At 45.7% G+C, this 23304-nt stretch overlaps 1 protein-coding gene across 2 annotated transcripts in view; it reads left to right on the top strand.

Moving 5' to 3' along the window:
• The first annotated feature begins 2347 nt into the window (after positions 1 to 2347).
• RHBDL2 (rhomboid like 2) overlaps positions 2348 to 23304 on the top strand; it is a 29713-nt gene continuing 8756 nt past the window's right edge. The window contains exons 1-4 of one of the 2 annotated variants that reach the window (XM_081145497.1): positions 2348 to 2522; positions 14798 to 15061; positions 17385 to 17533; positions 20656 to 20768. In XM_081145497.1, the coding sequence (XP_081001623.1) occupies positions 14819 to 15061; positions 17385 to 17533; positions 20656 to 20768 (505 nt within the window). In that variant the 5' untranslated portion in view covers positions 2348 to 2522; positions 14798 to 14818. The remainder of the gene's footprint in view (positions 2523 to 14797; positions 15062 to 17384; positions 17534 to 20655; positions 20769 to 23304) is intronic. The other variant, XR_013999424.1, reaches the window with a different exon arrangement.

Here is a 23304-nt window from a genome sequence, read left to right as displayed (position 1 = left end):
CCTTCTTCTCCGGTCCAATCACGGTGACCAATGCTGCTCACAGAATACACATATGACAGTCAAAGTCCCCAGGGAGGGCGTGGGTGGAGCTGTTCTCAGAGAAGCAGGGTCGTGGTGAGCTGAAAGGATACCTGTCCTTACCTTTCTGTAGCACCCAAACCTGAATCAAGCCTACCACCCGCTTATGTTCTTTGAGCTGGAGAAAAAAAGCCACACCAACATCTGTAGAAATTTTAATTGAAACATCCAAATCGGAAAAGATCCTTTAAGCCTCATGATTGGGGGGGGGGGCGGGAATGGTGCCTGGTGGGGGTAGCATTTAGAAGAGTACTGATTTGCTGGTCCCAAAGGTGCATGATCTCGGTGAAGTCACCGCAGTCCAGGGACAGGCTCTGAATTTTGGAAGCTTAGAAACACGAGCTTGTCAGTATCTCAGAACTCACATGGTTCGCATGAATGAGCTTCTCAAGCAACTGATGTACAACTCCTAAATAAGAATTTATTCATTTACAAAAAATATTCATGTCAGCCCTCCTCACATCTATTTTGCAAATACCTTTCTGAACCCCGTCTCAAGGCCACGCCCCATGCTGGGTGCTGGGGACACACAGCTGCATAAGATACAGGTTTTGCTCCCTAACTTAATATGTGTCAGGTGTGGGCAGACACCTTCACTATCTGAAATTACACAGCTTCGGAAGCCAGATCATAAGTAGGAAGCAGCTTGCTGAGGATGAAATAAGAACAAGGGAGGCTGGTTGGAGGGTGGGAATGGTCAGTTGTATCTCTGACAGCCTGGGTCCAGCTTTATTTGGTGGGGAGAACTGGATACTGCGGGTGACCTGGCACAGTTCTGTGACCCTTGTCTGTGCGGTTCTGTGACCAAGAACTGCCATTGCTTGGACTTCTGTGGCTGCCCATAGCCCTTTTGATTAGGGGTCAAAAAGAAGTCTACCTTCTTTCTGTAGACATTTCCATCTTCTGTGAAAGCCCAGCCTCCAGTTCTAGGGGCTGAATGGCGGCATTCACCTTGGGTTCCATCCATTTTGCCTTGACCTTACTGTGACAGCAGGGACAGGACCTGCTTTCCTTAGTTTCTCTCTTCCTCAGGGGCCCTCACTCAGTCACCCTGCGAATCTGTGCCTTTCTGATTGGGTTCTGAACACCCCCTTGTGAACCTCTACATTACTTAGTCATTTTCTCTCCTCCCAGCTGTTTTTTCAAACATTTGACAAATTCCTTCAATCTTCCACCCATCCTCTATCCCTCTAACTTCTAGCAGGTGACCTTGCCACCTACCTTAGCTAGAAAATAGGGGTGGGGTACGCCTCCCTCATATGTAAGTTTGAGCTCCCTATAAATGTCTCAGCTGCCCCTCTCTAATGCTTTGGAGCATCTTCCAGGCCCCCTTGCCCCCCGCCCCTTCATCTCACTTGGTCTGTCCCCCCCAGTTTTCATCTACTTTTATGGCATCCAAGTCTTGCCTTCCTGCTCAATTTCAATGATGATGCACACTGAATTGTGTCCCCCCCCCCCCAAACCCAGTTCATATGTTGAAGCCCCAACCCCCAATGTGATGGTATTTGGAGACAATGTCTCTAGGAGATAATTAGGTCTTGGGGGTGGGGGTGGAGCCTCTTCCCTTACTAACTCCCATCAGTGCTACCCCCTTAACATCTTTTGAATCTGTCCCTTCCTCTCTGGCAAAAAACATATTTTTTGGTGTACAGCAGAATTTTAGTAACTAGTTTATGTGTGCCATGAGATGAAAACAGTTAAAAACCACTGCAGTAGAGCATCGGGTCCGGACCATGTTAATCTCTTCATCCTTAGGGCTTAGCACAGGTGAGTTATTCTCCAAATGCACTGAATGAATGATCAGAAACCGGTTCGGCCTGGTGAAATCAGACATTTCACCAGGGCCCAACATACACCCAGCTTAGCGGAGGAAGCCTGGGGCTTGTGACTAAACCCCCGCTGAGAGTCACCCAGTCACGCACCCAGGTGCGCAGTCCCAGGCCTGGCTTTCTACCAGGGCACACCGGCTAAGTAGCAGAGACCACCCTGCTAAGGTCTTTCCCGGAGAGCGGAGAAGGGAAGGCAGAAGGCCCCCGCAGGGATCAGGAGGGTAGGACTTGTTGGAGTTCAGTGTCAGGGCCACAGAGAAGGAGCAGATGGGCCGGCCCGGGCTGCCTGGCTCAGTCCCAGGAAGGCAAAGGGGAGGACTCATTCATCCAGGGCCAGCCCAGGAGCGACACTGTGGAGCCGGCTTGTCCTGCCCAGGCCCAGGCCCAGGCTCAGGCCCAGGCTCAGGACTGGGAGGGGATTTCCTCAGGCGCCCTCCCCCAGTGCAGGGCTGCTGGGAGCCTGCCCCACAGAGTTAGTGCGGGGAGGGGCCAAGGAGCACCATTCGGGCGAGCACTTCGGGGCAGTAGAGGCAGCCCCTTGGCCCAGGACGCCTGGAACCCGGGGAGCGGCCTGTCGGGCCTGGGAGCCCGCCCCGGCCCCCCCGAGGGAAGGAGGTGAGCTGCGGGAGCCGGGCGGGGAGCCCCTCCTCGGGCCCAAGGGGGTTGGAGGCAGGAAGCCTGCGGGCGGTGCGGGAAGGAGACTGCACCTCGTTCCCTTGGCAACCTCCCTTCCGGAGTAGCCTTCAGGGGTGGCCGCTTGGGACCTTGCAACTTTCTTTTCAGAGGTGGCGGCATGTTTGGCCAGGAGTCAGGGGCTGTTTCTTGGCTTCTCCCCTAGGGACACGGTGGGGGTACCAGGTGCTGCTCTCCCCCTTCTCTGCCCTGGCAATCACTGGCCTTGTCCTTTCCCTCATCACTTCTCCCCAGTAATGTCCCGTCCTCCCTCCTGCCGTCCAGTGTCTCTCTCCCTGCGCCCGAGCCAGCCCCTAGCCCCCCGTGTGGCCCGCTGCCCCCGCCCCGGGCACTGGAGCCCAGGCCAGGGGAAACCGTCCAGCTTCCTCCTGCGAGGTGCCTCCCTCCTGTTACCTTTTTCCTCCTTCCTGGTGTGGGGTGTTCGAGGGATTTCAATTGTCCATGATTTTTTTTATTATTCACTTGTTTACCATTGTTTGAACATGTATCTGGATTTTCTGGGGGCGGGAAAACACACACAATGTTTGCTCTTCCGGCGAATAAGAAAGCTGTAATTTATTTCGCAGACATTCAATGATCATTTGAAAGCTGGTGGGCAGTGTGGCACAGAGGAAATTATTTGGGAACCGTGGAGACACTTGGTTTCATATCCCACCTGTCCCGTCCTCTTCTTGAGCCTCAGTATCGTCATCAGTAAAATGGTATTGCTATGAAAGGACAGGAGACAGTGCGTGTCAAGCCCCCACCCCGGTGCCAGGCACACAGTGAAGCCTCCATGGACACCTGTGCTCTTTCCCCCTTTGGTCCCTTTCCTGCCACATCCCCCTAACTGCCACCTCCCCCTCTCTAGGCTTGTAAAGACTACAAGACAACCTCTGGCCTCAAAAGTACTTGAAAGTAAACACAGAACTGGGCAGTGGAGAGGCAGGCCGAGAAGGGGTGGGTTGGGCTGAATGGGGAAGGCGGCCTGCGCCTTTGAGGTAAGAAGGCGGCCCAGGGATGGAACCTGGACCCAGACCCGACCGGAGCTGGAGGGAGATGTCCCCAGCAGGCTCTCCTGCTGTGTTTCTGAATCTGCACGCTCACACCGAGCAAGTAATGGGAACTACCAGTTCCTGAAACCAACTCTGCTTTTTAATGCATTATCTCATTTAATCATAACCCAGTTATGATTTTATTAAAATGAAAATACAAACAGGCTGAAGGATTTGCCTAAGGTCACATGGCCAATCAGTCTCTTTGTCAGAAAGAACAAAAGGACATCACCATTCCCCAACTTCCTAGACACCAGCTTCTCCCTTCCTGTGTATCCCCTGCTCTGGACTTGTCATCCAAGTGGGGAGGAGCACACTCCTTCCCTGATTGGTTAATTCATTCATTCATTCATTCATTCATTCATTCATTCATTCATTCATTCATTCATACATCGTTCATTCTTTCAAGTGCACTGTTGGTCCCAAGAGGGCAGGCAGTGTCTGTTGGTTCACAGCTGTATAACCAGCAACTCGTATGTCCCTAATACAGAAATGTTTGACGAATCCTTAGTGAGTAAATGAGTCCAGCAAACATTTATTGATGCTTTCCATAGGCTGGCTCCATAATAGGGATTTGGAGATGAATAAATCAGAAGTCCTATCCTCAGGGGACTCACAGCCTTGCAGAGGAGACGATGATAATACCAAGAAGACAATAGTACCCTAAAACAGGGACAGAGGGTGTTGAAGGAATTAGGAGGGGCGTTTACTTCTCATGTCTGCGGTGTCCTCCACTGAATCCAGTGCCTCGCACAATGGCAGGCTCATAGTGGATGCTCAATATGGCTTTGCAGAGGAGGTGGTTAGGATAGTCTTGAAGGGGGTGTTAAGACTTCACCAGGAAAACAAATTGGGGAAGGAAAATATTCTAGCAGAGGGAGATGCTCATGAAAAGGCTTAGTGGACAGAGGGAGCTGGAATTGCTGGGGGCTCAGTATGGCAAAAGTGTAGGGTATATACGGAGGAATGGCAAGAAATGAGAGTGAATAAATAGGCAGAGCTCAGGGCATTGTGTTTCTTGTTGGAACCTAGATTTTATACCAAGGACACTGGGTAACTATTGAAGGGATTTAGTGAAGGGAGGACACCATCTGATTTGTATTTCAGAAGTGTGGCTGATGCATGGGGGTCAGGGAGATGACACCAAGGTCTCCAGGCCTGATGGGGTTCCTACCTGAGAAAATGTCTTCCTTTTTAGGACTTAGTTTTTAAGACTTCACAATGGTTCATGAAGGGCCTTCTGACTTGTCCTGTGTCCTGACCTATGGGTGCTTTGTCCTCAGCTGTACACTGGGGTTATACTTAATCTGTTCTTCCTAATAAAAGTACTGAGATTTATTAATGATTTACATTTGTATAATCTGGAGCAAATTCAGGGATATACTGTTTGCTAATCTGCAATCCTTTGTGCTTTTTTTCTTTTTTTTGGTTGTCAAATGATCTTCAATTGAAATATTTTCCTTTGTGGTTCTTAACTAGCTGGACATTCTTCTGCACCACTGTTGACTGCAGCCCAGACTGGGCCGTTCCCAGGATCTCTTTAACGGTTCCAGAAAGTTCTCTAGCTAAAGATCTGTGCCACATCTGTAGGGCAGTGTTGACAGTCTCATCAAAAGTGATATTCCCACGGTGCTTAATGTTTTTTGCTTCTTTCTCTCTCTTGGCTTTGCCGATCAGGGCAGAGGCAGAAGGTACTATTTCAGTCTGGGTCTGTCTGTACTGCACGGTACAGATCTTGGGGGCCATGGCAGACGTGGCACCAACTTCCCCACCGGTGCACCTCAGGTATAAGACTTTGATTTCCTTGGGATGAAACTTTGGTGGCATAGTGGAGGTGGCTGGTGTCAGATGAACCCAGATTCCGGAGGACCAAAAACGTTTCACCTATGCCTCCTCCAAGCCCAAAGCCCAAAGCCCAAGGCCCAAAGCCCAAAGCCGTGCTTTCTTAAGGAAAAGAGAAAAAGATGGAGTTGTAGATGGGACACCAGGAATTATCAGAGCTCTGAATGTATCCTTGGAGTTTGTGCCCAATATGCCAGTGGCCTTGGAACTGGGAGAACGTGGACACGGATAGCTTTTAAGGGAATCAGTTTCCAGATCCTCATATTCCATAGGTACTCTTTCCTGAAAACAGTCTGCCTGCCTGGATTCTTTTAAATTCTCCTTTCAACTCTGCTCCCATTGTTTCCCATCTCTGGCTTTACTAGATCCCCCCTGAATCTTTTTATGGTTGAGTTGCTTGGGGATATAAAAACCAAAAGGATAACTGGAGAATGCCCATTTCCAGAGAGGGTGAGCCAAGAGAGCAGGTAAAATAAACTGAAGGGGTGGCGCCTTACTGCAGACTCACAGTATTTATTTTTTCACAAACAAAAAATACTTGTTTAATGCTAGTTATGTGCCAGACACTGTTCGAAAGGCTTTACGGATTAATAAACTCATTTAATACTCATATCAGCTCTATAAAGTAGATACTTATGTCCTTCTTTTACAGACAGGGCTCTCAGAGGTTTAATAAGTTGCCCAAGGCCATAGAGCTATTTCGTGGCAAAATCAGGGTTTGAAGTCTTGTGCCTTTCCGTTGGAGTGTGTGCTCTGAGACATTACGCTACTCTGCTTTACAGAGAAATGCTTTAGCTCTTTACCTATGTATTATAAAATTAGAACTGGGACCCGAGCCGGTTGTCATGGGGATGCAAATGAACTCATTTATAGAAATTTTAAAAAATGAAGGTGGATTTTATTACCGGCAGAAAATTATGCTGGTTTGGCTGATTGGTTTGACATGAGGACTGGCTTTGACAGTTGATTATATGGTAGACAAGTTCCATAAACTGAACAAGCTAAATCTGTAGCTTTAAGGTTTGGATGAAGATCTATCTAAAGCATGTCTCTAATGAAGACTATGCCAGAAAATTTCACCTTGGAACCTATTATTACTTGTGAAAAATAATTTTAGTTATTAACTTAAAAATGTGTGAGAGGGTCATAGTTTTTTCAAAATTCTTATGGGGACTCATGAGCAAAAAATGGGAAGACTTCTGGTGTATGGCACATGTAAACATCACTGGCCACGTGCATCATGGTGGGGACAAGGATTCTGGTTGGACGGTCGGGTGAAGTGTCTTGTCTTGTCCATAGGTAAGCAGGGGCAGAGCTGCAGCGAGAACCAGGGTGTTCTGATGGCTGTCGTTCCAGTGCTCTTTCTATTACTCCGCACTGCCTTCTTCCTTCACTCTCCCCTTACCTGCTGGTTTATTAGGGAGGCCTTCCTAGGGGGTGCTGTTGGTTAAGAAGGAGCTGGCCTTGTGGGAACGTGTGGGGTGCGTGAGGGACGGAGAAAGGGTTAGGTAGAGGGAACAGCAAGTACAAAGACCCTGAGGCAGGAGAGAGCTTGGTGTCCTGGGACAGAAAGGGGGCCCTGTGGTGACAGCACAGGGATATTGGGGGACAGTGGCAGAATTCCATGAAGAAGGCAGGAGCTAGGTCATGCAGGACCTTATCAGCCATAGTAAGGATCCTGTATTTATCTGGAAGACAGTGGGAAACCATTGAAGGGTTTTAAGCAGAGAGTTGATATATTCTGATTGATGGTTGTGTTTTTGTTTTGTTTTGGAGGGGGGCAGGAGTGGACACAGGTGGGGACTAACTGCAACCTATTTTATGGAGGGCTACGAAGATGAACAGTGTCAATGGGAAGGCAGAATGGTATGGGATGTCATTCCGTCTTCTAGTTCTGATGAGGTGTGTTGGTAGCTATTGTTATGTAACAAATTACCCCAAAATATAGTAGCTTAAAACAACCACCATTTTATTTTGTCATGATTCTGTGAGTCTGGAATTTGGGCAGTTCAGCTGAGTAGTTCTGCTCCATGTGGTGTCAGCTGGGGTCAACATCACTTGGCTGGACAGATGGTTCCCAAATTACGATAGTTTGACTCATGAATTTTTGACTTTACAATGGTGAGAAAGTGATGTGCATTCAGTAGAAACTGTACTTTGAATTTTGATCTTTTCCCTTTGGCTAGAATATGCAGTATGATCCTCTCTTGTGATACGGGGCAGTGGCAGTGAGACGAGATTGCCAAACTGTAGGCTAATGTAAGTGTTCTGAGCACATTTAAGGCTAGGCGAAGCTATGACGTTTGGTAGGTCAGGTGTATTAAATGCATTTTCAGCTTATGATATTTTCAACTTATGATGGATTTATCAGGATGTAACCCTATCATAAATCAAGAAGCATCTGTATTCTGTTGGTGGATGAGCTGGGCTGGAAAGTCCAGGACGGCTTGACTCATAGATCTGGCATATTGGTGCTCTTCTATGTGGCTTCTCTCCATGTGAGTAGCTTGGGCTTCCTCATAGCATGGTGGCCTCAGGGTAGTCAACCTTTCTTATATGGTGTCAGGCTTCACAGAGGGAGCATTCCAAGAGGAACAAAAGTGGGCCTGAAGATCTTTTAAGGCCTTACCTTGAGAGGTACCCAGCACTACTTCTGCCACATATTATTGGTCAAAACCAGCCATGGGGCTGGCCCAGATTCAAAGAGAGGGGGAGCAAACCCCACCTCTGAATGGGAGGAATGGCAAACAACATCCTCCGTCTTTAATCTACCGCACAGGGCTTCTGGGGACTGAGTAACTGTAACCACCCTGATGATGCTGACCCACTTTTAAATTTAAATCACAGTATACTGTGTCGGGACAATTTATAAGTCTTTCTTTATTCCCCACTGGAGAGGGAGGGCCTGGGGGAAGGAGGGTTTTGTTTTTTTGTTTTTTCCCTTGTGTTTCCAGAGACTACCATATATTAGGCATTCAGGATATGCTTGTCCAATGAATGAGCACATCACTGGTTATCAAGCTGTGATATACATAAGAATCTGCTGGGGAGTTGTTGAAAAAGCGTGTAGATTCCTGGGCAAGACCCCAGCCCAGACCCTCTGACTCCAATCCAGATTGGAATCCAAATCTCTTGGCAGGAGCTTTTAGTCTTGGCTGTCCATTAAAAAAAAAAAAAAGTAGTAGAAAGTTAATTATATTGTAACTCTAAATAAAGATTGAGTTCTGTTTTTATGGAAAAAAACCACCACCAAAACCTGTGCCCAGGCCCTAGCTCCAGAGGCTCTGATTCCATTGACCTGGGCTGAGCTCAGGCATCAATGCTTTTGTACAGTTTCCTCAGACAATTCTGACATGTAGCCAAGCTTAACAACCACTGCCTTTGGACTGGAACCAGCCATCTTCACCTGACGTCCTCAGATGATTCTGATGCAGGTGCTCAACGACAGGGTGACCAGCTGTTCTCAGTTTGCCCAAATCCCACATCCCAAGAAATCCATAGTCATGTGCAAACCAGCATAGTTGGTTACTATCGATGGACCACTATTCAAGAAACATTGTGGATGAGGCAATGAAAGCCTTTTTGAAAAATACCTATGAATATCTAATGAAAGCAAAGATTCTTCTTTCTTAAGGGACTGATATAGTATCATAATACTATCAGAAAAAAGTCAACTCCTTTAATTAGGGAGGAGATGGCTCGGGGTCAGGGTTTTCCTTCAGCCCTGTGCTCCAGTGTGCTAGGTCTGTTAAACTAGTTCAATAGTGTGTCCATCTTTGGGAATTCTTCCAGACTGTATTCGTCAGTGTACATAAGGCAGCTTTGAGAGCCTGACCACCATCAATGAGAATCATGTGTTGAGGATGCTGTTAATATACAGGATGAGGTTCTGTGTCTCTACACCAGTGTGCATTATTATTACTATTTTTCATATTATAATAGGATACAAAAATATATGTAATATTTTAAATAGCTCTGTGGGAAGGCATTGTGGTGTAGTGGAAAGCCCAGGATTTGGCCTCAGAAAAATGGGTTAGTGCCACAGCTTTGCTGTGACTTGGTATGTAATCATGGGTGCCTCTTTTCACCTTAGTTCATCTGTAAAGTGAGAGTAATAATGACATCTTCTTCACAGGGCAGCTGAGAGGATGCATTAAAATAGTATAAGTGAAGCTCTGGCTGGGTAGCTCAGTTGGTTGGAGCATCGCCCCACGACGCCAATGTTGCGGGTTTGATCCCCAGTCAGGGCACATACAAGAAGCATCAGTGATGCATAAGTAAGTGGAGGAACAAATCGATGTTTCTCTTGCTCTCCCTCCCTCCCTCCCTCCCTTTCTCTCTCTCTAAAATCAATTAAAAAAAAAAAAAAGTCTAAATGAAAGTAGTTCCATAGACTGGGAAGAGGAGGTATTGTGATTTTCTTAGAATGGGAGAGACACAAAGACATTCTGCTGCGAGGCCCTGCACATGGCCAAGGCCCCGGTCCCTCCACCCTGACCCACAGCCACGGTTGTGGGATTCCGGGGAAGCTTTTACCATGCAGTGGGCATGCAGAGACCTTAGGAAGCAGAGTGGCCCTACCTGAGCTGCCCGCACAATGGAGCCAAGGGTGCTTTGCTTGAGGAAGAAGGAAAACTTTTGGAAGAGAGGGTATTTTTTGTTTTTAAATCTTTTGCCTGTTTATTCCAAGTGTATCCTCAGAAGCGTAGCAAAAAGAAACCGCCACAGCCACAACCCCATAATACTGAAAAGCTGGTTCTTAATTTCTGTAGCTAAAAAAGCACTCTTTTAGGCTATAACCACGAGACTGCTGCAGGCCCCTGCAGCAGGGCCTAATGACGGTTTGCAGTGTGATGAAGGAGGCTGTTAATCTTCGTGGCCCACAAGCCCAATACGTGGCCTCTCCAGTTACTCACGTTGCCTAGCAACGCCACCAAAAGCCTCCTCACCAGGCCCAGCTGGGCAGCAATTGGGAATACCCAGTACAGCCTGCTGCCAGCCTCCTGGGCTCCCCGGCCACATCAAGGCTGCACTCGGCCCTGGCAGGGGCGGCCTGGTACCAATGAGTGGGTGGGGCCAGCTGTTTGAAGAAAACAACTCAGATACTTAGAACCCACTTGTTTGAATGCAGCTAGAAAAGCAGCACAAGCCAATGATCAAACCTCTCTTCTGCCAAAGAGGAGTTGTCTAGAGTGGTGGCCTTGCCAGTGCTCTCCTGGGTGAGGTGAAGAAGGGAAGGTGAGCTGGAATTAGCCCTTTGGGTTCTCAGAGAGACAAGTCCCTTCCTTTCCTGGATGCCTGTCTCCATGTTGACTCCCTGTGGCAGTGGTGGGAGTGGTGGGGATTCCCAGCCCCATCCTCAGGGCTGATGACCTGCCAGTTCTGCAGGAGTTGAAAAGATTCAGAAAAATAAATCAGTTGATAGTGCCAGTGATAAACATGAAAGGAAAGTGAAGAGGACTGAGAAAGGGATTTTTTTTTTCTTTTCTTTTTTCCACAAAGAGAAGTTTTGGATAAATTGGCATGGAACATCAAGTTCGGTGGTGTGTAGGATTTCTGACATCCAGAGATCCATCTTGTGTGCACCATAGGTACACGGAAAATGCACTAGCTACTGGTTTTAGTGAGTTCATCAATGAAAAATGAAAGGAGGTACCACTAACTAACCAAGTTTTCTTTTTCGTCTTCTTTGGGATCTCGGGTGCAAAGTGTTGAACGTGGTTAATACTCCTCACACAACAAATTTTATAAATAACTTTATTTTTGCATTTATAGAATCATTTAGGGTCTGAAATGGAATCACTTAAAACTTTGTGGCTGTAATTTACAGTGTAATTTTAGGCGACACTGTGTGGGATTTAGTGAATGAGGACACTTGAAGGGTCTTTGGAAAAATCCCTTGCTGATGTCAAGGGCCTCCTGTGAAGATCTCTTTATGGAAATGTATATTTCTACAGATTAAAAAAATGGCAGGCAACTGTTCTGGGTAAATGAGCACAGCCCTGCCCTTCCCAATCCTTGGCCAACACGCCCACTGTGATTCACAATGCAAGCAATGCTGCTACCAGATAAGGTCAGGGGTACGGAAGTTCTTGCCACTTTTCCTCTTCTGAAGACTAGCTGGCCATGGAAGGAAGGTCTTTGGTTTTTGGGGTGCAGGGGGAACATCTCCATTTTTAACCTGAAGGTGATGAGTCTTTTGTACCCCTCCAGAGACATGCTTTCTAATGTTGACGTAAGAAATGTCCAAACCTGTAGAGAATTTTTATGAGTTTATTTGAGTCAAACTAATGGCAATTTCTGGGAAGCAAAAGCTCAATGAATTGAGAAAATGCTCAGGAGAATGGCAGTTTTGCAGCTTACTGCATGCATTGGAATCAAAGGGGGAGGTAAGGGGGTTACATGGAATTCACTGGTGGTAGATGAAGCGGGTAAGAGAAAGCAAAGCGGGGAAATCTCTGGGGCTGAATAAAAAGTAACACAGAGAGACACTACTCCTTTTACACTGGTGGGTGGAGGACAGTTAACATTTCCAGCGCGTAGAGCTGGTATGTGGAAACCAGGTAACAATGAGGGCTCTGTGGTCCTGCTCTGTGCAGGTGAGTGTGCCCTGAGGGGTCTGGAAAAGGCGGTGACTCTGACATTTCAAAGGTATGTTATCTTATTCAAAAAGACAATACACAGGCTCACTGAAGGTAAAGATGGGCCTTTGTCAAGGAAGCTACATGCCTAGGATGTGACTGCCTCATGACCTGCTTTTAGTTGGGAATTTTTATGTTCAGACCATCCTGTGAGATCACTTTCAGTCTCTGAGTTTGTAAGGCCCACCATGCAGGTGTCCCCTGAGCTTGTCAGGTTTAGTATGTGGCTCTGTTTTTGTCTACACTAACAGTTTACCCAAGTTGTTTCCTACTGGTAGAATGAGAATGTTTTGATCTGTGTGTGTGTGATTTCATATATATATTATTTAAAAAAATATGTTTTTATTGATTTTAGAGAGAGAGGAAGGGAGAGAAAGAGAAAAACATCAGTCAGCTGCCTCCTGCATGCCCCCTACTGGGGATCGAGCCTGCAACCCGGGCAAGTGCCCTGACCGGGAATTGAACCTGGGACCTCTTGGTGCACAGGACTACGCTCAACCAACTAAGCCACGCTGGCTGGGCAGATTTCATATTTTTTAACCTTATTTTTACTTATTTTTAATTTAAAAATTTTTCAGCTACAGTTGACATTCATTACTGTTTTATATTAGTTTCAGGCATACAGCATAGTGGTTAGACATTTATGTAATCTACAGAGTGGTCCCCCTCCATGTATGTGTGTCATTTCAACAAAGCGTTGGCAGCCACCTGCTGCAGATAGAGGTAGCAGGTGAAGCATAACATCAAGCCAACATTAAAGAAGCGCGAGAAACCTGCATGACCTTTGCTTAGTAAGAAAGCACAGTCAGTGCCATAAATAATTCCACTCAATGAGTAACACTGCAATGAGAGTGGCCAAGTAAATAATTTGATAGCTGTGGATGCTTTATAACAATGTGATTCTATAATGTGTTGTAATCACGGCTGACTTGTTTTGAGACTCCTGCTCTATTCAGTTGGGCCTCCAAAAATTCCAGTACTCTGAAGTCTGCTTCCAGATACTCCATCCCAACCTTGACCTACAGAGGCCACTTCCATGCAGGCACAAAGTGAATGACATGACCTTAGTTTAGACTTGCTTTGTGAGACCCTAGTGTGCCGGTGGGTCGATTTCAGCACAGTATCAGGAAGAACTACCTAAGAATTAGAGCTGTCAGAAAATGCAACAACTCAGTTAAAGCAGATTCAGGTTCTTGGTAAACTTTCACTACTGTCAATAGCACAGCACAGAACGTCTTCAAAATACAGCTTTGTGTACTCACTCAAATTCATTTGTAGGATAGATTTCTGGGAGCAGAATGGTTTTGTGGAAAGGCATATGCTTTTCCTAATTCACAGATACTGCCCCCTTGCCTTCCCAAAAGGCTGCATCAACTCCTACCCCATAAACCGCACCCATTTATTTCCACACAGCCTCCTATGGATCAGTCTTTTTCATTGTTGCCAAACTGATTAGTCATGTTTCCAGGGTGGTAAGTTGTGCTCAGAAATTCGGGTGTGGGAGCAGAAGGTAAACAGCAGTGGGAAGGATGGCATGTCAGGGACTAGAAGCGGCACCTGTGAGCATCCAGCACCAGATGTTGGAGATCAGATGGAGCAGGGTGCTCCTGTTCTCGGGGAGCAGCGCACACAGGCAGGTATGGAAGTCAGAGTGGGGTAGTGATTGACTGAGAAGAGAGGTAAAGACAAAATGCCGCAATCGCTACAAATGTGCTCATCTGTCGCTAGAGCCTAAATGAGCTAGAACTACACATTAGATCCCTTTACTGGAGATGCTGGGAAGAAGGCAGACATGCAGTGAGTCTCTGCGAAACCGAACGGGTCAGGTATCTTTGCAGCCCCGGAAATATTTTCCAGTAAAATACTTAAAATGGTGGGCCTGAAGTTGTGAAATTTCTGGAAAACTTGAGTCTGGAGAAAAGAGAAAATTGGGGTAGAGGGAGGGGGGATGTAATCCTCTTTTTCTAGCTCCCATTATATCTATCGAGTTGTATTGTTAACAATGTGGAATTTTATTTCCTCATAACATGATCATGTATGGTACTTACATTTACAATAGAGCTTATTAATACAATGTGAATCATCTCTAATCGAATTTATTTTTTAAATGCTTTAACATTTGTGGTTGATAGATGTGACAGTCCCCAACATAGTGCCTGCTACCCAGTAGATGCTCAATAAATGACTTTTGATTCGGAATCAGAAAGCTGAGAATAGAAGCAAGATGAAACTCAGAGGGGAAAGGAGATTGCTCAGTTAAACTAGACGGACCCGAGTTCAGCTGCGCACTGTGCACGGTTTGGGCTCCGAGATACATTAGCTTCAGGGCAAAGCTAACGGCTGACTTGAAAGTCAGCGGCAGAGGGGAAGGAAGGGGTATGCAAAGCAGTGTTGCCATTTCAAGGCTCCGGCCATCCCCTTGGGCGGTGGCAGTAGATGAAACCAGAAGTGACCCCTGAGGGCCCTCTCCCTCATTGGGGGAGACCCTGGTACTTTGTCACAATCACACATTGATGAGTGTAGGGATATTGTGCGTATTTGGGCACCAGGTCTCCAGTTGCCTATTAACATACAGGCGAGGCTTTCGAAACCAGTGGTCATGCCGGAGAACCCAGGACAGAGCCACAGCCTGGAGGCTCCAGGGCCAGCTGTTCTTCCCTGACGTTCATGTCCCTTTCAGGTGCACACAGGGCCCAGGACAATGGCAGCTGCCGAGGATTTGCAGATGGAGGATATGGACGTGTGTAGAGACAGGGAAGAGGAGCTGGAGGAAGAGAAGAAGAGAATGAGAGAGGGTGGGGAAGGTCAAGACACCTTCAAGAATAAAAAAGTCCACAAGATTGTCTCAAAGTGGATGCTTCCTGAAAAAGCCCGAAGAACGTACTTGGAGAGGGCTAACTGCCTCCCGCCCCCGGTGTTCATCATCTCCGTCAGCCTTGCAGAGGTGGGTGTGATGGGTGGTAGGCACTAGTGCAGGAAGCTCTGGGGGGCTGCAGGCAAGCCGGGGGTTTAGACCCGAACTAGATCAGAGGCTGGAAAAGGTGTGAGAGCTTGGTGGTGGCAGGTACAGCACACACGGAACACAACCTCGCCCTCCCCAGAGCCCCCTTCCCCAGTTTTTCCTGTTCCCAGTCACTTTCAGGAAAGGGTTGGGCTTTATTTTTCAATAAGTCCCCTACCCAGCCATAACTACATTTTCAGAGGTTTCATTTCATTTTAGGTGGTGGGGCCTTTAGAAACCAAATAATCATGGGATTGCAAATTGGTTTGGTCTCATGAACCAACTTCAATTGGCTAGTAAGAGTTACAAGTTATAGTTCCCTCCAAATTTCAGTAGGAAAAAAATGGGATCCTCTAATGATGTTTGCTGTTTTGTGTATTGTGTTTTCAGACTGATCTAGTCAGCCCTCTTGTTTTCCAGAAAAGAATGCAAGGCCCAGAGCTATGGAATGCTTGCCCCAGGTCACATACTTAGTGACTGGGCCAGGACTGGGCTTCTGAACCTCGTCAAACCTAGTTTTTTCTGCCTCACCACGAAGTCTCATAAAGGAATTACACACACACACATATTCTCTCCCTCCTCCCCCCACACACATATATTGAGAGAAAGGGAGAGGGAGAGATTATTTTAAGAAATTGGCTCACGCAATTGTGGAAGTCTGGCAAGTTCATAATCTACAGGGTAGGCCAGCAGAACAGAGACCTAGTGGGTAAGAGATTCAGTTGGAGTCCAAAGACCGTCTGCTGGCAGAATTCCCTTTTCCTCAGAGTCAGTCCTTGTTATATTAAGGCTTTCAACAGATTGTGTGAGGCCCACCCACATTATGGAGGGTAGTCTGCTTTACTCAGTCTACTGATTTAAACATTAATCTCATAAAAAATACCTTCACAGAAACATCTAGAATGATGTTTGACCAAATATCTGTGTACTGTGGTCTAGCCAAGTTGACACATACAATGAACTATCACCAGGATGTAGCCTCTATGACTTAAAGACAAGGCTAATGTGTAGGGATCAGATTCCTGATCTTTACAGGTTTTGTCAAGGCTGTTTTGGAGGTGCATAGTTCTACATTTTCTCAAGGGGTTTTACTGTGAGACAGCCTGCAACTAGAAAGCCATGAGAATTGTCTGCTTTTTCAGCAGCTTACTTCCTATGATCCTTCCCGCTTATAGATTGGCTGGCCTGCCCACGGTCCAGTCGTGTGTGGGGGGGGGCGTGGGTGCCGTGGTGGTGGTGCTGGTGGTGCTGGTGGTGGTAGGCTTGGAGAAGAACGGGATAAGGTGACATGGTACAAAACATGACTTCCTAGACAGTGAGTTGTATGGACAAGGTAGTTTTCCACAGAAGGATCATGGGGCAGGTGCTGAGATATCTGCCCGTCACAGAAAGATCAACTTTTTTTAATGAAAAATTATTTTCAGTAAAATCTTTATTTTGGAATAATTTTAGTGTTATAGAAAAGTTGCAAAGATAGTACAGAGAGTTCCTGTATACCTGCCACCCAATTTCTCCCACTGCTAATATTTTACATTTCCATAATACATTTGCTAAAACTGAGAAGCTGACATTGGTATATTACTAGAGTAAACTCCAGGCTTTGTTTGGATTTTACCAATTTTCCCATTAATTTCTTCTTTATGTCCCTCCTGTACCCTCGAACCCAGGTGTCACACTGCATTCAGTTGTCACGTCTCCTGTCTCTCTGATCTGTGACAGTCTCTCAGTCTGTCTTCTGTTTTTTGTAACTTCGATAATCTTGCATACTGGTCCGGGCTCCTGTAGACTATCCCCCAGCCGGGGTTTGTCTGACGTTTTTCTCATGATTAGAATGCAGGCGCGAGTATCGAGAAGGAGCAGCACAGAGGTGACGCGCACTTCACATCATAGGGGACAGTTATGCGACATCCCTGGTGACACTAGCCTTCATCGCTTGTTTGAGGTCACGTCTGCCAGCTTTCTCCACTGTAAACTTAAACTTACTGTCTCCCTTCCCGTTCTATCCTTTGGCAGCAGCAGCGGCCGAGTTCGTGCTGCGCTGGAGATGAAACACCAAAGGGCGGGTGGGAAGAGAGGGCAGTGGGTACTTAGGGGGGCAAGGGGTTCAGAGGGGCTTCCTCCCGTTCGTCCAGGCTGCTCCGAATCGCTGGAGGAAGCAGGGTGCGACCGCAGTAGAGTGGTCGGGTACCGGCCGGGAAGTTTAACTCCTGTCATCCTCAGGGGCCTCTGCGGAGGGGGGCTGACGGTGCCTTCTCTCCCCCCCCAGCTCGCCGTCTTCATTTACTACGCTGTGTGGAAGCCCCAGAGGCAGTGGATCACCTTGGACACGGGCATCCTGGAGAGTCCCTTCACCTACAGTCCTAAGAAGAGGGAGGAAGCCTGGCGGTTCCTGTCGTACATGCTGGTGCATGCGGGGTAAGGACAGCGAGGCCCTGATGGTGGAGGTGGCTGTAGGTGACTGTAGCCGTCTGTCCAGAGCTTTGTCGCCCATAAGCACCCTCATGTCCGCGTCTTCCGCGGCCCGCGCAGCGCACCTCGGCCGCAGCTGCTGCTCCTGCAGTTTCATGCCTGGGCTTCGGGGAGGCAGTCACTTGCCCCTTGTCACACAGCTAAATGTAGAGCTAGGACTTCAACCCATCGGTGCTAACCCCAGTCCACTGTACTGTACACTGCATTATAGCTGCCTAATATTGGAATTTATATAGGAATATTACCGAGAAGAGGCCAAATCATCACCAAACCAGAAGTATGTTCCCCTGGTTGTTCGATGTTAAACGTTCCCTTTAGGATATGAAAAATCACTCCCACTGTTCCTGCCCCCACCACACACTTAAAAAAAGAATTCGTGACCTTTTTGTATACCACTGTTATCCACCTGGAATATAAGCCATAGGAGCTGCAGTGCTTGCCTTTGAGTTTTGCTTATAGTTTCTTAAATGCTAACTAAGATCCTTCTACGGCCTCGCTCAGAATCCGCGATTCACCATGCCCACTGCAGACAGCGAAGGGCGCGCTGCTGGCCCCCATCTCTCGCGGACCAGGCTGGGGGACTCCTGGTGTTTCAGATGAGGCCAACTTTGTGTAAGAGACCTAAACAGCCTGAATCCTAAAGGATGACTCTGGCCTGTGGCTAAATAGGCATCCGTGGCAGGGCACAGGGCTCAGGGCCTTGACAAGCCAGGGACAAAGTCATCAGTTGCCCAGTTTTTGTGGACACTTTCCCACTTTGGTTTTACATTTAACAAGTATGTTCTGAGCAAATGTGGCTTCTGCAGTCATGCACTTTCAAGTGATGAGGCAGCACTTAGCTAGTAATGCAAGGCAGCACAGTATTATAGTATACAGTAGTTACTTAATCTCTGTGCCTCAGTTTATACATCTGTAAAATGGGGTAACAGCATCTACCTCATAAGGTTGCTGCGATTAAATCAGACAATGGTCATAATTTTTATAGTGCCTGACATATACTAACCACTCAAAAAGAATCTGCAAGGCTGTGCAGGACATGCCACATACGGGGTTGCATAAATTAGGAAGTAACAACAAAAACCAACAGGGATTTAAAAAAATGGAGGTCGATTTTTTTCCATATAAGCAGCACAGAAGTAGGTGGTTGGTTCATCAGTTTACGGAAGCCAGGTCTCTTGGTCCTGTGCCGGCACCTCTGCCTTTTCCTTGGCCTTCCTCTGTGGTTGCAAGCTGACTGCCGCAGCTCTGCATTCAACGCAGGAAGGGGAAGAGGTGATACCAGTACTGGTGATGTCATCCTTTTGTCAAGGCAGAAGCACTCGTGAGTCTCTAGGCAGTGCTGCTTTTACTTGCATCTCACTGGCCAGAGCTGTGTCCCTACCTAAGTGACGCTGGGAAAGTCAACATTAGCTCTTCCAGCCTCACTAGAGGGGGTAGAGATGGGACAGGACAGGGGCGTTGGATGAGCTACCGTGATATAAACAGAAAGAGGGAAAGATCAGAATGGGGATGGCTTCGCACGACCTGGATCCAAGTTGGACTTTGAAGGGTGGATACAATTTGGAATAAAAAGATGAATATTTCTATTTTGGGAATATGGCAGGATCTCTTCTTTCTGCCACTTCTGCTCGAGGCTGAGCAGAAGAAAGAGTGCTTGGGGTGATTCATTGGGGTGCTTGTGCTACTGGTCATCTTGTCTTCTAGCTGTTGCCAGAGGACAGGATGGGATGGCTTTCTTTGACCTTGTTGTTCAGAATCACAAAGTGCACATATTTCCAAATCCCCTTTATGACTGAGGTGTCTGTAAGAATAGTGTAACTGTTGTTGCTAGACAATTCTGTGCTGAATTACGTTACCTCTCATGTGTCTTTGAAGATGGCTTGGACAGTGATAGTTGTGGCTGGGTGTGCATGTGGCCATAAAGGTAAGTAATCTGTTCTGCCAGGTATGCACAGAGAACCTCTGCAGCGGTCTAATGGATATTTGTTAAGTAAAATATAATGTAAAACACAATCCCTAAAACTAATACAAAAGCTGTTGCACTTTGTGGAAGATCCAACACCTGTTTTGTTTTTTAACTTTTTGCTTTAACCTGAAATTTAAAAAAAAAAAATATCTTTATTGATTTCAGAGAGAGGAAGAGAGAGTTGAAACATCAATGATGAGAGAGTTGTTATTGATCGGCTGCCTCCTGCAGGCCCCCAACTGGGGATCGAGCCCGCAACCTGGGCATGTGCCCTGACGCGGAATCGAACCTCAATCTCCTGGATCCTAGGTCGATGCTCAACCGCTGAGCCACGCCCGGCTGGGCAACCTGAAATCTTAAAAAAAATAAAAGCATTGTGCTACATGGTAACTAAATTAACTAAATTGAGGATTACACTAATGTGGGAATTTACCAAATTACATTCAGAGATTCTCCAAAGAAGCTTGTGGGGTTCGAGAGGCAAAATAATATGAATTTTATTTAAAAATATTTTTATCTATTTAAAAACTATAATTAAAAAAAACACCTGTACTCAAATATGTTATATGCCAAATTGTGATACATGGGAGATTCCAACTTTAACGAGTGTTACTAGGTAAACTTTCCCCCCTCCATTCTAGTAAGATTTTTAAAAATACTTTTTAAGGTAGACCTGGGAATGAGGTTCCTCTTGCCATCTTTGTTTTATTAAAGAATATTCTGAGGTTGCAAGACAAGTTGTTTAAGAACCTACTGAAATTTAAAGTCTATATGAGTGAATTAAGATTTTCTTAATACTGTGCAAGTTAAAATCAGATGCTAACGCTGACATAAGTTGGCAATTATCATCTAAACCTAATTTCAAGTTCATGTTCCTTAGGCCGGCCTCATTGCTCTCGATGTTATCAGTAATTGTTATAAAACAGAACTTATAAAATAAATGTATACTTCTAAAATGCCTTACCTGCTAAAAAAATTAGAAAATGGAATTGGAGTTAAGCAAGTCCTTAACTAGAAATAACGCCTCAATGACTATTAATCTCCCAATGAAATAACTGCCTGGGTCAGTTATAATATTTGACAAATGTGTTTGTCTCTGCAGAGTTCAGCACATCGTGGGGAATCTGATTATGCAGCTCGCTTTGGGTATTCCCTTGGAAATGGTCCACAAAGGCCTCCGAGTGGGCCTGGTGTACCTGGCAGGAGTGATTGCAGGTTAGTGTTCTTGTTCTGAGGGCTGCTTGAAATCAACACCTCTGGACTCCCAGGAGGTAATAAACAAAACAAAGGTAATAAACTTTGATAATGGGCTTCTTGTTTAAGATGCATTGTACTCCAAACATGTGCTAGGAAACCTGATAAACATTGGAGACAATTAGAGATATTAGAGACAAGGTAAGCACACAGAAATAAATCACTGACTATCGTCAGGTACAGCGCAGTCAGGCAGGGTCTTGCACAGCTGGAAACTGCGAGTAATTTGGTGAGCCAGGTGCATACACGGGTAAAGGCCTAAAGCCAGACCATGAAGGCCCTTATGTGTCAGAGTAAAGATTTTGGTAAGTAACCATCAAATCTGCATTTAAGAAAAATAACTTCAGAAGAATGGAGAATAGTTAAAGGGGTCTAAAGACTGAATAGGTACTAGCAGCCTACAGCAGTGAGCTCTAAAATTGTGTGTGCCTATGATGATTCATTATGGTGCGAGCAGAAAATAGAACTTCCATTCATCCATTATTTATTTGTTGGAAAAATTTAAAAACAAACTTTTTATTTTGATATAATTACAGATTCATACTTTAGTTGTAAGAAATAAATACTTAGAGGTGTCATGTCCCATTTAACCAGCTACCCTGAATGGTAACAGCTTGCAAAACTATAGTACAGCACCACCATCAGGATATCAGCACTGATAAGAGTCATGGTACAAAACATTTCCAATACCATAAACTATACTCTCTTCCCTCTCTCCTGACACTCTTCTTTATCCCTGGCAACCAGTAATCTGTTCTTTATTTCTACAGAGGTGGGCAAAAGTAGGCCTGCAGCTGTAAAACAATAATACAATAAGTAATAAATAATAAACAAGAGTAAACTGTTTCATGTACGCACAACTAAACCTACGTTTGCCCTTCCCTGAATAATTTTCTCACTTCAAGAATGTTATATAAATGGAAGAATACAGTAGACAGCCTTTTGGGATTGCCTTCACTCAGGGTGATTCTCTGGTGATTCACACAGGTTGTTGCATGTATTAACAGTTCATTTTTATTGCTGAATAGTAGTACATGGTATGGTTGTACCATCCACCCTTCAGTCACTGGAGGGTATCTGGGTTGTTTCCAGTTTTGGGTTGTTACAATAAAGTCGCTATAAACATTCGCGTACAGGTTTTTGTGAACATAGGTAGAGTTTTGTGAACAGGCCTTTCATTTCTCTAGGATAAATGTTCAAGAGCACAGATGCTGGGTTGCATGGCAGTTGTAGATTTAGTTTTGTAAAAATCAGCCAAAATGTTTTCCAGAATGGCTGTTCCATTTTACCTTCCTCCCAGTATTGTGTAAGTGATTCAGTTTTCCACATTCTTACCAGCATTCAGTGCTGTCACTATTTTTTATTTTAGTTGTGCTCGTACGTCTGCAGTGATATCTCATCATGGTTTTAATTAGTGTTTCTCTAGTGGCTAACAATGTTGAACATCTTTTCCTGTACTTATGTGCCATCCATATCTCCTCTTCAGTGAAATTGTCTGTTCATGTCTTTTGCCTATTTTCTATTTAGATATTTTTTCCTGTTGACTTTTTAGAGTTCCTTATATATTCTAGATCCTAGTCCTTTATTGAATATGTAGTTTACAGATAATTTCTCTCAGTCTGTAGCTTGCCTTTTCATTGTCTTAACAGGGTCTTTCACAGTGCAAAAGTTTTTAATTTTGATGCAGTCCAATTTATCAATTTTTTGGTTTTATGAATCTTGCTTTTGGTGTTATATCTAAGAACTCTTTACTGAGCCCTATGTCTTAAATGTTTTCTTCTATGTTATCTTCTAAAGTTATAGTTATTTTATTTTATCCTCACCTGAGGATATTTTTTCCATTGCTTTTTCAGAGTGGGGGGGGAGTTGGGGAGAGGGAGAGAGGGAGAGAGGGAGAGAGAGAGAGAGAGAAACATCGATGTGCCGATTGGTTGCCTCCCGCATGCTCCCCAAACAGGCCAGGGATGGAGCCTGTGACCGAGGTACGTGCCCTTGGCTGGAATGAACCTGGGACCCTTCAGTCCGCAGGCTGACACTCTAACCACTGAGCCAAATTGGCCAGGGCTAAAGTTATAGCTTATGTTTTACATTTAAATATGTGATCCATTTGAGTTGGTTAATTTTTATATAAAGTGTGAGGTTTAGATTGAGGTTCTTTTTGTTTATTTGCCTAAGGATATCCAGTTACTCCAGAACAATCTGTTGAAGAGACTGTTCTTCCTTCGGTGAATTGCTTTTGTGCCTTTGTCAAAAATCAGCTGGCTGTCGTGAGCGACTGTTTCTGGGTTCTCCGTTTTGTTCCACTGGGGGACGTATCCATCACTCCCTAACAGTTTACTGTGCCCCTTGGGGATCCCATCCTCTTGCCTCTTCCTACTCTTCCCCACTTCCTCTGGCATTTGTAACTTTTAGTTTATATAAATGGAATCTTAGAGTATGTGCTACTTTTTGTCTGACTTCTGTCACTCAGCATAATTATTTTGAGATTTGTTCATGT

The sequence above is a fragment of the Miniopterus schreibersii genome (assembly GCF_964146895.1).
Source record: "Miniopterus schreibersii genome assembly, chromosome: 8".
Lineage (NCBI taxonomy): Eukaryota > Metazoa > Chordata > Mammalia > Chiroptera > Miniopteridae > Miniopterus > Miniopterus schreibersii.
The sequence above is the reverse complement of the archived record's forward strand: the minus strand, read 5'-3'. Positions and strand labels throughout refer to the sequence as shown.